General features: G+C 44.2%; 1 protein-coding gene across 1 annotated transcript in view; it reads left to right on the top strand.

Moving 5' to 3' along the window:
* LOC132592447 (synaptotagmin-6-like) overlaps nucleotides 1-14440 on the top strand; it is a 51642-nt gene extending 37202 nt beyond the window's left edge. The window contains exons 2-3 of the mRNA XM_060277158.1: nucleotides 6769-7022; nucleotides 13842-14440. Coding sequence (XP_060133141.1) covers nucleotides 6853-7022; nucleotides 13842-14430 — 759 coding nt within the window. The 5' untranslated portion in view covers nucleotides 6769-6852 and the 3' untranslated portion in view covers nucleotides 14431-14440. The remainder of the gene's footprint in view (nucleotides 1-6768; nucleotides 7023-13841) is intronic.
* Nucleotides 14441-15695: the final 1255 nt, after the last annotated feature.

Genomic DNA, 15695 nt, shown 5'->3' with positions numbered 1-15695 from the left:
ACTTGGATTACTGTGATGTTAAAAGGTCTGCCTTGGATTCGTATCGAGATCATTCTGTCATTTTTGAGATTGCATCCCATTACAGCTTTTGCCACTCTTTTGTTGACTATGAGGGCCACTCCATTTCTGCTACAGGATTCTTGCCCACAGTAGTAGATATGATAGTCACCCGAACTGAATTCGCCCATTCCCTTCCATTTTAGTTCACTGATGCCCAGGATGTCGATATTTATTCTTGTCATCTCATTTTTGACCACATCCAGCTTACCTCCACTCATGGTTCTTACATTCCAGGTTCCTATGCAATATTTTTCTTTACAGCATCGGACTTTCCTTTCGCTTCCAGGCATATCCGCAACTGAGTGTCCTTTCGGCTTTGGCCCAGCCGCTTCATCAGCTCTGAATCTACTTGTACTTGTCCTCCGCTCTTCCTCAGTAGCATGTTGGACGCCTTCCGACCTGAGGGGCTCATCTTCCAGCGTCATAACTTTTATATGCCTGTTGTCTTTGTCCATGGAGTTTTCTTGGCAGGGATACTGGAGTGGCTTGCCAGTTCCTTCTCCAGGTGGATCACGTTTAGTCAAAACTCTCCACTATGACCTGTCCATCTTGGGTGGCCCTGCATGGCATAGCTCATAGCTTCTCTGAGTTATTCAAGCCCCTTCGCCACGACAAGGCATTGATCCATGAAGGGGCCCCATAGACCTAGAGAATCCCTATCTCACATATTTTGTAGGGGCCCTCAGATCAGTTGCACTTCAGGTTTAATTGACCAAAGAGAGAAGAAGCACATTAAATCATTTGTTATGAATTGCTTGTAGTTTGATGCTATAGAACATTGGCCAAGACCATGAATTCAGCAAGATCACGAATGTATGGCTAGATAGAATGATAGCAGCTAGAATGGGCAATGTGATCAAATTACTATTAATTATTCGAATAGCACCATCAGTGTCTGTGTCATTTTATGAGACTGCATTAAAAAAGAAGTTCCCTGCTGAAAACATGTGATGCAGCGCAAAAGCTAAACAAATGAAAGGGACTGGTAGTAAGGAGAGAGCATGAATGTGATCAAGTGCAATTACTGTATGTACAAATTTAAAACTCACAGAATTGCAGCCTGCAGTCATCTAAAATGATAGTGTGCTGCCAGGAGAAAATGGGGGCCATGAACATCAGTACATCAAGGGGACAAGAAGGGTGTTTGGTGAGATGCATCAAGGTGACTCAGGGTTCAGGAAAGGGGGCTGCTCCACATGCTGCAGGAAAAGGCAAACAAACCTTGAGAGCAGGGGTTGCGAGGATTTTGCACCCTCAGAGGGTGATGTGACCCCTCCATGGATGGTCCAGCTCTGTAATAAAGTCAGCACCATCTAGCTTTAAAGCAGGGGCACTTGGATGGAGTGAAGCATTGATTGGTTGCTGAGGAAGTAACAGGGCCGTCTTAAGCATATTGGGCGCCCGGGCGCCGTGGTGCGAAGATTGCTCCGGCGCGGCGCGCCCCCCCGCCCCGCCCCATTTCCCACCGCGGCTGGCGGGCGCAGCGTGCAGCGCCACTGCAGTGGGCGCAGCCGAGTGACGCCCTGCGCCACCCAGCCTTGCCTTAGAGCCGGCCCTGGGAAGTAACATGCTTGAGAAGCACAGAAAGAGTGGTGCAGTTTTCATGATGGGGTTCTCTGGGCACACTGGCACATGGTTTGTTTGGGGGTTTGGCAGCTATGAAACAGTGTCCATCTGTGCAAGTGCTAGCCTTTCTCCCTTACTACATGGTGGATGGGGACAATTGTAGAATGAGTCCAGGGGCTACCATGGGTGTTCATGTGGAAGAAGGCTCATAGACTTACCTGCTTTTACCCTAGTCCCTAATTTGAGAGCTGATCTGTAACGTGAGTGGCCCCTCTGCAGACACACTTCTACAGTATCGTGGCAGATTCCCATATGTTGCAAGGCAGATGAACTGTTCCACATTAGATTGCACATAAGGGAGTGCTAACCAGCACTGACCTGTGTTAGTAATCATCTATTGCACAACAAATGCCATTAGGATGGCCATTTTTCGCTTTCAGTTAACTTGCCAATTTGATGCAGTGTTGTCTGGCTTGCTCCTAGCCTATTGAATTTTGTGTAAATGAAGAAAAGAGAACTCCTGTCAGGAATCCAGCCCATAGGGATGAGCCTTGGGAAGACACAGTCAGTAAACCGTACATGTTCCCTTACAGGCTGAAATAGTTGCTCAGCCCCAGGTGCTGATGTCTGCATCAGCAGCAAATGCCTAGCATTGTTTACCCCTTCAGACTTCCGGGGTTTTGTCACTATTTACATGACTAATTGTAATAAGAATAGAGATGCTTTCTGGGGATACACATCGAGGGGATGGGGAGAGGGAAAACTCCTTGGTTGACACTAATATTAATGTGCATATATCTCCTCTGGCATTAGATCTTAGAGCCATAGACTTCTGGCAGAGGAAACCATTTCCCCCTTCCCAGTAACTTTTTTGCAGAGCAAAATACAGGGAGGATCAGGCTGCTCTTTCAAGTCATCCAAGTTCTACTGAAGCTGTATTTGATAACTGAGAACATTGGGAACCCTTCCAGGGTTTAGCTCTCCATGCAGCAGAAAGTGGTGCCTGTGCTATGCCGAGAATGCAATTAGCCAAGTCTCTTGGGGAACCTCCACTGTTTATCTTATGCAGTCTTATTCATTATTAAATGAGGCAACAAAAAGACATCCTCTCATTGAGGTGGCCCCAGGCTGTGGTGCAGATGAAGGGACTCGTATTCATATAGGGCAGGCATGTCAAACCTGCGGCCCTCCAGATGTTTTGGCCTACAACTCCCATGATCCCTAGCTAGCAGGACCAGTGGTTGGGGAAGATGGGAATTGTAGTCCAAAACATCTGGAGGGCCGCAGGTTTGACATGCCTGATATAGGGGCATTTATATGGGTCTAACGGGAGAAAGCAACAGCTGGTGCAAGTCTTCAGCCACAAAAGTACCCATCAACTTCCACCTTCTCATTACCTAGAAAACAGCTGGCACCCTGGGTGTTTAGCTGAACAATGGGGATACATGTTCTTCTCCAGTAGATGAACTAAAACGACTGATGCAAAGCGTAATCTGACATTTCTCTATCTAGCTTCTGCTAATGGTAAATTGTTCATAAGACTGGATTATGCCAAGACTGTGCTCTGAGCCAGAACTGAAAAACAAGCCCTCTCCAAGCTGGCTCTCCATGAGTTCATGGATTGTGTTACTGATCCTGCCAGATCTGAGATCAAAACCAAGCAATCCAACCAGATCTATGGTCGCTTCTTTACGGTAATGGAGAAATTTGGTTTTTATGTTCATTAAGATGACAATTTAAGTTCATGTCATGTCTTCTATTGTTTTCTTCAATACTCAGTGCTAATATTTTAATTATAGCTGGTTCCTAAATGAAACCTGTGATCAAATGGAGCAGTCCTGGTAGGGAATGCTTGCATTGAAGAGAAAAGCATATTTCAAGGGATATTTTCATAACAGCTCTAATGAAGAACAGATGTGAGCTGCCTAGAGAGTCTGATACAGGCTCAGCTATCTAATAAGGATAGATTTGGAGTGGTTCCTTTTTAAATTGCTGTTCTGAGGAGGATGGAGCACTTTTCAGTGCACAAAGGAAGCTGTTTAAAAGAATAAGACCCATGCACCTTGCAAATAGATGTAAGATCATCCATATTTATAGTTCGAGACATAAGTAAATTAAGGAAAAATATCTTCCTCATACTGCAAATCATAATAGTCCTAAAAGTGCTTCTCTACTACCATTACCATAGGGCTATGTGTGAACAGATAGCTCAGAGTCCTTCGGGAGAATCTGCCTAGAGTCATAAATTGATTAACCCTGGGTGTAGAGGGTTTGTAAGGGTTGCACTGTGCATTGCCTTCTAGTTAATGAATCAATTTCTAAAATGGGTATCTTACCCTTCATTGGGTAATCAGCCTTCCCAGGGTGGTTTATAAATATTCCAAAACAAATAAAACATAGGTGTGGTAAGATTCATGCTGGTTGACCGAGTCTCCTGCAGAAGGAAGGTTGGTAATTAATTAAAAGCCACATTTACCAGGAACCGAGCATCAGGAGTAAGTCAGAAAATAGCTGTGGTATTCCACTCAGCTGACAAGAGAAGGTTGTGATTTTTCTACAGTTATATATATATAAAGAAAGACGATGGAAAATTCTGAGCAAATGGCTCAGGACCTTTCCCCTGGTGTGGTAGTTTTATCTATTTGCAGAGAGCTTTTGTTTAAAAAAGAAAACTCCATTGGGGAATGTTCCTCCATGTCTTGTTTTAAAGAAATGGTGTTCCCCACCTGCAGTCTGAATTTACCTATGGATGGAGCAGGAATTCAATTCCATCCACAATTCCATTTGTGCTTCATTCTGTGGCATGTGTGGTCCAGACCTCAGAACTGGCCCAATATATTTTGGCTCATCCAGTGGAAATGCAAAATGGTGCCTCCTGAGAGGAAAAGTATAATAACTTAAATAACTGACATTTGCCTACCCTTAATGATCAGGGCCGTCTCAAGCATGTCGGCTGCCCTGCCAGCCCCGCGCCCTGGTGCCCCGCACCACCCAGCCTACCCCTAGAGCCGGCCCTGTTAATGATGCCAAACAGTTTCCATTTGAAACAACTGCTTTGCATTATCCAGTAGTGGGATTGGCCAAAACAACTGGCTTTTGCCAGCTACGGTAATATGGCTGTATGTCCCTGTATTGTTGCCTCAATCCATTTCCTTGATGTTGCTGTGTGCCAGGTAACTTCAGATAGCATAGGAATTTAGGAAGCATACACAGAGGAACCTGACCTACACTTTGGATCTAACTTAGAATCGTTTACACTTTCTTGAAAGCTGTGCACTGGGGCTTTTTCAGCTCTACCTAAAAATGACAGGGATTGAACCTGGAACCTGCAAACCATGTGCTCTCCTGGGAGGAAGCCAGCCACTTAACAGTATATTTGCTTTTTTGCATAGAGGAATATTTCCCCCCCAGATTGCACCAACATTTTCTAACACAGAAAAATCCACTTGACTTCAGGTTTTAAAAACTGCATCATCACCACTACTTTTTAGAAAATAGAAAACACTATTTGATGTCAAAGTGCTAGTCTTTCAATGACAGCCTTCCCCTCATTATTTCTTTTCCAAGAGGTACTTCAGCAATTTTTTAAAAAAATCCGTATGGAGGCATCTTGTTTCCAGGATCTTTTTGACATGTTGATTTTGTTTCCCAGTTCCGAATTCTAAGACTAAATTTTTCATCCTGCCCTTTCTTATAGGATCAAGGTGGATTACAAGAGACAGCCAAGAAATACAGACCTAAACTCTACTTACCCCCTCCAGTTCAGTTATGTTAGCGTAAGCACAATGGCTGTGTGTTTTCCAACGATTGCCTAACAGTGTTATTCTCTTTGTACCTGACAGAGCTGTAAAGAACTGGATTAATATTTGCTTTTGCAATATTACAAGCCTCCCCTGTATCAGAGCAGTACAAAGGCATCTGCTTTCGGGCTGTGTCAAGTGACATGTTTTCTAGGATTAAGAAGTTTCAGGTGCTCTTTTAATCAGCTATGGCCAAGTGAATGCTATGGTTCCTCAGAAGCTGAAGACTGTAGTGGTGGCTACTGAAATCAGCTTTCTAGGAATCTTGGTATTTTTTTCTAATGTCAGGTGACAGACAGGTGGACATGGCCAGCTAAAAACTGATCTAATTGGTCTGGTCTAACTTGCCTCATGTGCCAGATGTTTCCTTCCCCTGATATGGACCCAACTCGGTGGGGTGGGGCATAATACTTGACATGGCCCTGAAATTGTTCCAGCCCTCTGGAAGGAGGCTGGAATGCAATCCAGATCGTTGTTTGCCTGAGTCCATCTTACCACCCCTTATTTAACCATGGCCTGCGGGAGGGTGGCACTGTGACTGGGACCACAATAAGTAGAGTTGGGATCTGTTCCATTCCCAGCCATCTAACCAAACAACTAACCAACTACTTCTGCCAACAAACTCCCAACACAGTCAGCAGCGGGCATGAATCCTTTCCAGGGCACCAGCTCACATCATCAGACCCTGACTGGGAAGGAATAGTCAATAGGTCTGTGAGGAAGCATCCATTCCCAATAGGGTGCCCCACCGGAACCAGACATTTTGAAAACCTAATCATTAGTGCTGTCTGTCCTGTAGTCAGATCTCTTAACATTTTAAGAATTGCCATAAGTTGTTGATCAGAGGAGAAGCGATGTTGGTGTGTGATTTGAGCGGCCATTTCAGTTGAGCCTCCCGAACTAATAATGCTTATATCAAACAGGACCATCACAAGAACTGTAATGAAATAGTTTTAGGAAATCACAACATTCCACCAGAAACAGAAGGGTTGGGGGGGGGTGGATAGGTAAGAATGTCTATTCTGGAGAAGTGTTTCACTGAGGAATCTTGTTACACTTTCTTTTCATGAGCGGAGCATATGAAAGGGAACAGACTCCATTTTAGAATGTATCTGTCCTTGTTCTTTCAGGTATCTCACAGACTTTTCTTTTCTTTTCTCCCTTACCTCCCTCCTTTCCTGCTTTCCCACCCATTCTTCCACATCTCTTCTCCGATCCTTTCTGCCCATTTGCCACTGTTGCCTTCCCCCAACCTCTAGAGCTCTCCATCAGCCTCCTTGCAGTGATAGTTATTGTATGTGGACTGGCGCTGGTGGCAGTTTTTCTCTTTCTCTTTTGGAAGCTGTGCTGGGTGCCCTGGAGGAACAAGGCCATTTCAACTAACACCCCCGCCTCCCAGAACTCAACGGAACACGACAAAGAGAACATGGCTGACAAGCTAAAGGACACAGGGACTCTGGGCTTCTTGGAGGCAGCTGTGAAAATCAGTCACACCTCACCAGATATTCCCGCAGAAGTCCAGATGTCCATGAAGGATCACCTTATGAGACGCACACGGATGCAGAGGCAGACAACAGAGCCTGCATCATCCACCAGGTGAGTGCAGAGCATCCCTTGAATTGCCATCTGTTGGATCAGACATTATGGGTCCTTTTACAGAGGTGCTGAAGATGCAAAACTATCCATGAGGAGAAGGGAGCACTGACAAAGTCACCGCCATACCATGCCCAGTTTTCTCCTCCTATTACCTGTCCATTCAAATCAGTCCCCACAGCCTCAATTCAGAAGCATACCCCCTGCAATGAAGTGAAGAGCTTCCTCATTGCTCGCTGTATATGCTCAAAAGAAAGTTTATGTTTTGGGTTGGTTTGTTAAGTTCTCCCCCCCCTTCCTTTTTTGGAGTGTATATTGATCAAGGTGTTCTAGAGTAATTAGATTTGTTTGAGTAATTGTCATGTCATGGCTTAGAAGACACAATGGTGTGCAAACTGGAGACAAACTTTATTGTCTCTGTTAAACAAGAACAGTAGAGCAGCAAAAATCTGGGGCACCACCCAGATACAACCCAGAGGCAGAATACCTCTGAATACCACTTGCAGAGGATTATGAACGATAGAGTGCTATTGCACTCATAGTAATGTCTCTGCCCACCCCTGAATTTCTTCCTTTTTGTTGCCATTTGCAAAATTGGTGCACTTGAGAAGAAGCAGAAATACCGTATTTTGGGAGGTGCGGCAACATTGTTTCAGGCCCTTGGACTGGGGACCAGTGAGTAGGAAGATTTGAAGACGGATTCTAAATGCTGTCAGGATCCTCCTCATGACCAGGAACCCTATTACATGGGGTTAAACTTGATTACATGAAGATTTGTGGGGCGGGGCTTGCATGTGCTCCCTGACTCCTCCTCTCTTTAAGCCCACCCACATCTGAAGATGGCTCTCGTTTATGTTTGATGCAATGGGCCACCACTCCTCAAGACATCGGCAGCAATTCTCTTCTTTCTAAATATGTTCTTGACACTTGTACATCATTGAACAATTGCACTAAAGGGATATTACGCTAAACCTTTGGCTGGCATACACCTCCTGGAGCTGCAGGATACTCCCCCGACTACATGCTGGTCTCTGCCGAAGGTTGAGTTGAAAGTGAACCAGCTGACATATTCCCCCAGCCTCCCTGTGGGCCCTTGATCTTAGCCAAAAGATTCAAACCCTGTTACGGTGACTTGACCTCATTGTGTCAAGCTGTCAATATGCTTGTGGCCACTTTAATTTTGTTAGGACTCAGAGAGGCAGGGAGACATATCAGTGACATGGCGCACTGTCAGATAGAATTACAGCCTTTCCCTCTCTTTCTTGCTTATGTGGCTCAAAGCAGGAATAATTAGATAAACGGAATTGACATATCACTCACTGTACTGGCTTCGAGGGAGCTGCATCTCAGTGTTCAAGATCAGTCACTGCCTCAGGGCCACTGTAGCCACAGATGAAAGGCTGACCGTGCATGAGGATCCATGACAAAGGAAGGCAGGGTCTGCAAGGATCTGGAGGTGGAAGACAGCGTGGTAACCCATGGGCCACTGACCTGAATGTCTTCCAATACAGGCAGTCTTTTCAGCTAAGATGTGGGTGACTTTATCCATGTTTTACCATGCATCATGGTTGATCAGAACGAGGTCTACCATGCCATAGAGGGCAAGAGTTGCTCAATTTTGCTCAGTTCCTTTGCTTTCAGGCACAGGAACATAAGAGCCTTCTAGATTCAGAGCAAGAGTCTGTCTAGTCCTATAGTATAGAATCATAGAATCATAGAGTTGGCAGAGACCACAAGGGCCATCCAGTCCAACCCCCTGCCAAGCAGGAAACACCATCAAAGCATTCCTGACAGATGGCTGTCAAGCCTCTGCTTAAAGACCTCCAAAGAAGGAGACTCCACCACACTCCTTGGCAGCAAATTCCACTGCCGAACAGCTCTTACTGTCAGGAAGTTCTTCCTAATGTTTAGGTGGAATTTTCTTTCTTGTAGTTTGAATCCGTTGCTCCGTGTCCGCTTCTCTGGAGCAGCAGAAAACAACCTTTCTCCCTCCTCTATATGACATCCTTTTATATATTTGAACATGGTTATCATATCACCCCTTAACCTTCTCTTCTCCAGGCTAAATATACCCAGCTCCCTAAGCCGTTCCTCATAAGGCATCGTTTCCAGGCCTTTGACCATTTTGGTTGCCCTCTTCTGGACGGGATGTTGCATTTTATTTACTTATTTATAACATTTATGCACTGCTGGATTGCAAAAACCTTCAAAGCGGGTTACAAAAGATAAAGCAGTAAAATCAAGAAAATGCACAACTATACAAAAGTGCAGGAACTCATTGTGACAGCCCCCATTGCTTAAGGAGTAAATAAATAAATAAATGCAAGTACAGTGGTACCTCTACTTACGAATTTAATGCATTCCGAATGCACATTTATAAGTCAAAAAAAATTGTAAGTCAAATCCCATAGGAACGCATTGGGAGAAAAAATTCATAAGTCGAAGCAACCCTATCTAAAGATCCATAAGTAGAAAAAATCCTATCTAAACCGCATCCAAGATGGCGGATGGAGCTCCATTCGTAAGTAGAGTTATTCGTAAGTAGAGGTACCACTGTAGCTCTTTTCATCCACTGAAACACACACACACGGAGCAGCACATAGCATATTGTCCAATTTATTAGGACCAGCATGTTACAAATATTTAACATATGTTCCAAATGCCTGAATATCTCACTGTGGGGACCCTGCCACCCACCATCCCAAAATATACCGTCCCAAAGGTATATCTTTGGCACAATAGGATATGGATATACGTATCTGGGAGTAAGCTCCATTGAACTTAGTGGTGCTTATGACTGTACAGATTTTTAAATACACTGAGCTTTCACAAGATTTTCAGTCAGCTGAAATGCAACATTTAAGCTTTAAATTAGTTCAAGCAATCTTGCGAAGAAGTGTTACGATTTAAACTGCTAGCATGAAGTAGAAATGCCTTCAAAAAAAGGAAAGAAGTACCCATCCTCTGCTTATTTCTCTCATTCTTTGACTGGGATAGCTCAGCATGAAACTCTTAATCTCAGGATCATGAGTTCGAGACCCACGTTGAGCAAAAGATCCCTGCATTGCAAGAAGTTGGACTAGATGACCCTCGTGGTCCCTTCCAACTCTACAGTTCTATTATTCTGTTTCTAATGTGTCACAAACAAATTTAGTTTCTCATGATCGCACCATCTCAGATGATACCATTTCTCCTGCTCTATAAAAGGTCCCAGAACTGTGCTCCTCTGCCTTCTCCTTCCACAATACCACTGCTAGTCCAGCATTTAGCTTCTGGGAAGCCTATAAGAAAGAGTGAAGGCAATAGTCCTTTTCTTCTGCCAGTCTTCTAACAAATGGGCTTTGGAGATACATTGCCTCTGAATACAAAAGTTCTATTTTGCCATCATGATAGAACTACCTGATCTCATGGTAGAAAATGGCTAATTGGTAGTAAATAGTTAATTTTGTATTGTATGAAACAAATGTTTCATTTGTCTATTCTGAAACTATGGCCAATCAATGTTACTGGATAACGCCCAGTTTATAACATTATGAGAGAAAGAGAAAAAAAATCAATCCATTTACTCTTTCTTGACCATTCGTAATTTTTAAATGTCGCTCTTGTTCCCCTCCCCTTAGAAATATTTATTCTGAAGAAAGCCACAAACATTTCTGCCAAATCCAAAATCCACATTAGGAAATATCAGTATTAGTCCAACCAAAATGTTACAAATACCTGAATCACTACAGCAAGGCCCCTGTCCAGGGGTATATCTTTGGCATAAGAGGATATAGATGCACCTCTCAGGAGATGGGTCTTTCCAAGTAACTGTGTCCTACTTGCCTTGGTATGATGCCCTCCTGCCAGAAGACCCTTACCTGCCGTCATAGGAGCTGGAGACCTCTACAGTGTCTTCTGCCTTTCTCAGCCTCTCCAGGTCAACCACCTTAGTCTCAAGAGAACATGTTTGCTTCCTAGGTGCTCATTGCACGTAAACTAATTGTGTGCCTTAGCTGTACTAATGAGTGCTTTAATGAAGTGTTTCCCCACTGAATATTAACCATTAACTACACAATGACAAATGGGTAGCCATTTTCACTCACTGCAATAGAGTTCGGATAGTAAGAATATATGCAATGTAAATTGAGTACCTTGCATATCCTCCAGCCCGCGGAGTACAGTGGTATAGTGGCTAGAGTGTGTGAGAACTGACTCTTGGAAAACTCCAGCTCAAATCCTTGCTCAGCTTTAAAGCTCACCAGATGTCCTTAGTCAAGCTGCTACCTCTCAGCTAAGTCATGAGAAGGCTGTTTTACCCCTGGACTCTACATCCATCTCCTTCTGCTCTTCCTTCTTCTGTGTTGAGTGTTAGGTCGTAAGCTCCTTGAGGCAGGGAGCTTTCCTCTTGCACTGATGGTGAGATAGCGGTAGGACGGGAATGATCATGATGATGCTCTGATCTCCTTGGACCCAGAGAGAGATAAATGCAACAACAAACAAATTGCAACCTGCTACAAAAGTACCTGGTAGAACTTGCCAAAGAAAGCAGGGTGGCTTTAATGAAGATGGGCATTACTCCCAGCCCAAGTAGCAACAAAGACCCCAAAAAATACCTGTATGAGAAGTATAAGGATGTCACTGAGCTCAGGCTGGCCCATGCCCTGTTCTCAGTTTCTGCTCATGCATAACCATGAAGGCTGCAAATCAGGTCTAAAACTGTCCTGTCATAAAAGTTGTGAGAGAGACTGAGCAATCGAGTTGATGTTTTGTGCCATTGGCAGATGTATGCCTGCCACACTTTGTTTCAAATCCCCTTAGCCATTCATATCCATTAAGCTCACTCACAGAAGACATTATGAAGGAGAGAAAGAAGATAAGTGTAATTTGGTCAAACTCAATTAGAAAAGTTCTGCTGGAACGTATGAATTATAGAAAAGAAGTCCTGCTGTTACGAGAACTATGCAGAGGTGTGATCAAAATACATCCTCAATCAGGTATATCTTGGGAAAGATGGTGCACTAGCAAAATAAGTACGGTATGTGGTTGGCTTTTTGTCACTGCCTTTTCTTTTCTTTCTTCTCTGATATGGAGAATATAAAAGCACTCCCCTTCCCACAGCTGAGAAAGGTTCTTGTTCTAGGGATGGGAGAGAAATTTTGCTCCGTTCACATTTAAAGGCATACCTATCTAATTTGGACTTTTCAAAACAATATGTGAACTGAAAGCACAGCCATCCTTCAAAATTGGCACTTCTCTAAATTTTGCAATGCAGTTCTCCAGCCAAGGAATGTGTACAAAAAAATGGATGTGTCGTGGTAAACTGTGCATAAAAATGCATATACTGTATTAGCAGAAGCAACATACAAAACTGCATTATATTTAGGGGGATTGCTTTGCAAAAATGTGTTCAGTTGTTGTTGTTGAAAATTGAAGTGGAAATGTGAAGAACTGAACTTGAAATTGGAAAAATGAGAGAAACTGAAATTGAGTTGCATACAGTGTATGCCAACCTTGTGTGCGCCTCTCTCTCTCTCTCTCTCTCTCTCTCTGTTTTCTTGTCTTTCTATTTTCCTTTCCTTTCCCTTTTCTACTTATTTCATTGTAAACGTATCAGCAACAGGAAAAAAACAACCCAGTAGATAGGAAGCTTTCAGTAATAGCAGGGATTCTTTGGTAACTGTTTTCAAGGGCTGATAGCACAGAGAAATGTAGCTTACAACAAGCCCCCAAACTCCTATTGACCCATAGTCCTTAAACACAGTATTTCCCCAAGGCAGTAATGCTTTATGGTTTTGGAATATGTGGCAATCCCAGCTGGCAGCCTATAACTCTGGATCACTGGTCAGCAGTTCCTTTCTCCTCTCCTGTAAGTCATAAACAGCAAGCCGTGGGGCTTATTAAACAGACCTCAGAACTCTCAGGGGTGCTGCTATTCCTTTCTGGCTAGTATAACCAGCCCCTTGTAGCTGTGTTTCCTATTCCCACAAACTATAATTACATTCTTTTATGTTGTCTCCAATGCCAAAGATACCACTTGTTCCAAATATTTTGCTTTTGAACGGCAACTTGCTCCTTGCATTCTGTTTGGTATGGATCTTAATTCCTAGAACTGGAAGACCATAAAGTTGTTCTTTTCAAACTCTCCCACAGATCAGCATGAGATGCGCTTCTTTATTTTCCATTGCATGATAGCTATTGAGAAACCAGTTTCCCTTGTGCTTACACAGTTCATTTATGACAAAGCCTTCAGAAGTTCTACAAGGGTCGGCACTATAGTCGTAGAGGAATCAGAATTGTTGAGTTGGAAGAGACCCCAAGGGTCATCTAATCCAACCCCCTGCAATGCTGGAATCTTTAGCCCAATGTGGGGACTCTGAAGTTATGAGTCTCATGTTTCACCCGCTTAGTCAGGGGTGCCTACTGCCTGTGACATCACTGTTGTGAAAACTTCCTACTCCCTCTCAACTGGCTTCTTTAAAAAAATACTGTGTGAGAGTTGTGAGACCCCTTTTCCCCTCAGGGAGCTACAATTCCCAATCAAATCTTCTTCCCAGGGAATTCTGGGAATTATAGCTTTATGAGGGGAATGGAGGTCTCCTAATAACTCTTGGCATCCTTAACAAACTACAGTTCCCAGGATCCTTTGCATGAAGTCATGGCCATGACTGTTTAAAGTGGTATGATGGAACTTTATAGTGCAGTTGGGCCCAGGAGAGTACTATATTTCCTACGTTCTCCCTGCCCTTCCCCATTTTGCATCCTATCTCTTAAGTGGGGTCAGATACCCAAGACAATCTTCTCCCAACATACAACACACTAGCCTTTTCTTATCTCTTGCAGGCACATTTCCTTCAAGAGGCACCTGCCCAGGCAAATGCATGTTTCCAGTATGGATTATGGTACAGAACTACCACTTGCGGCGGAGCAGCCAACTTGCATCGGCCGGATCAAGCCAGAGCTGTACAAGCAGAAATCCGTGGACTCTGAGGACCCTAAAAAAGAGGCAGAAAAAAACTGTGGGAAAATAAATTTCGCTTTGAAATATGACTATGAGAACGAGACCCTGATTGTGCGGATTCTCAAGGCCTTTGACTTGCCTGCCAAGGACCTCTGTGGCAGTTCCGACCCCTACGTCAAGATCTACCTCTTGCCTGACAGGAAGTGCAAGTTCCAAACCCGTGTGCACAGGAAAACGCTCAACCCCACCTTTGACGAGTGCTTTCAGTTTCCTGTGCCCTATGAGGAGCTGACCAATAGGAAGCTTCATCTTAGCGTCTTTGACTTCGACAGGTTTTCTCGGCATGACATGATCGGTGAGGTGATCTTGGAGAACCTCTTTGAGGCTTCGGATCTTTCTCGGGAGACCTCCATCTGGAAGGATATTCAGTATGCCACAACAGTGAGTAGGCGGCTTTTGCCATCAGTATGAAGAGGCAATAGTACACCAATGTTTGGATGAGTTTGCTGTAGCTCCATAGGCCAAGCTGCACTTTAAAATGAGAGCTTTGGTGCAGAAAGACCACCAAGTGTTCTTCTTTTGGAGGTGTGGACGATACAGTGTCAGTTTCAGGTATTAAATGGTCCTTGGGCCCTCATGGGTCCCTTGTTCTCCTGGCTTCTCCTTCCTTCTGCCCCCTCACTTACCCTGTTCTTTGGAATGCTGCTCCTTGCTCTGTTCATTGTGCATGCATACACAGAGAAGAAGTCAAGCAGGAAGGGAAGGAGCAGAAGAGCCAGGAGGACCTAGAAGTGGACAATGGTTGGTTCTCCTGCAACAAAGTCCTGGTTACTTGAGATAGCCATCAATAGCTGCCAACAGTTTAAGCCAGGCTTCCTCAACCTTAGCCCTCCAGATGTTTTTGGCCAGGCGTCCCCCAAACTAAGGCCTGGGGGCCGGATGTGGCCCAATCGCCTTCTAAATCCGGCCCGCGGACAGTCTGGGAATTAGCATGTTTTTACATGAGTGGAATGTGTCCTTTTATTTAAAATGCATCTCTGGGTTATTTGTGGGGCATAGGAATTCGTTCATATTTTCCCCCAAAATATAGTCTGGCCCCCCACAAAGTCTGAGGGACAGTGGACTGGCCCCCTGCTGAAAAAGTTTGCTGACCCCTGTTTTTGGCCTACAACTCCCATGATCCCTAGCTAGCAGGACCAGTGAGTGGTCATGGATGATGGGAATTGTAGTCTCAAAACATCTGGAGGGCCGAGGTTGAGGAGCTAACAACTATTCAAACATCCAGCCATTCATCTAGGTTATGGGTGATTACATTAAAAATAGTAATACAGTACTGCGAAGGTACCACAGTTCACACCAATAGAGATTCATTTTGCAAAATCTTAATCTGATTTACATGGCAATACTTCCACTTCCTTTACGGGTCTTTCTAGGTCAATGTTGATAATCCTGGGTGAGATGTACTTATACCCAGGTTTTGTCAAATTGTGGCAAGGAAGCAAGATGAAGGCATAGAGCTGGGCCAAGACATTTTGCTACTCAAGGCAAAGGAAAACATGGTCCCGTCCCCCGCAATGCCACATACAGATGCTGGTAGATTACTTTCACACAGGTGATGGTACAGCTTTCCCCACCACATCTGAGGGCAATAGGCTGTCTTAGAGAGTGTGGGGCAGGTTGTGTAGTACACACTGCTCTGTCCTCTAAATATCTTGCTGCCCCTCCCCAGCATCTCT

The sequence above is a fragment of the Zootoca vivipara genome, chromosome 7 (assembly GCF_963506605.1).
Source record: "Zootoca vivipara chromosome 7, rZooViv1.1, whole genome shotgun sequence".
Classification (NCBI taxonomy): Eukaryota; Metazoa; Chordata; class Lepidosauria; order Squamata; family Lacertidae; genus Zootoca; species Zootoca vivipara.
Note: the sequence above shows the minus strand (reverse complement) of the source record. Positions and strands in the feature narration are given on the sequence as shown.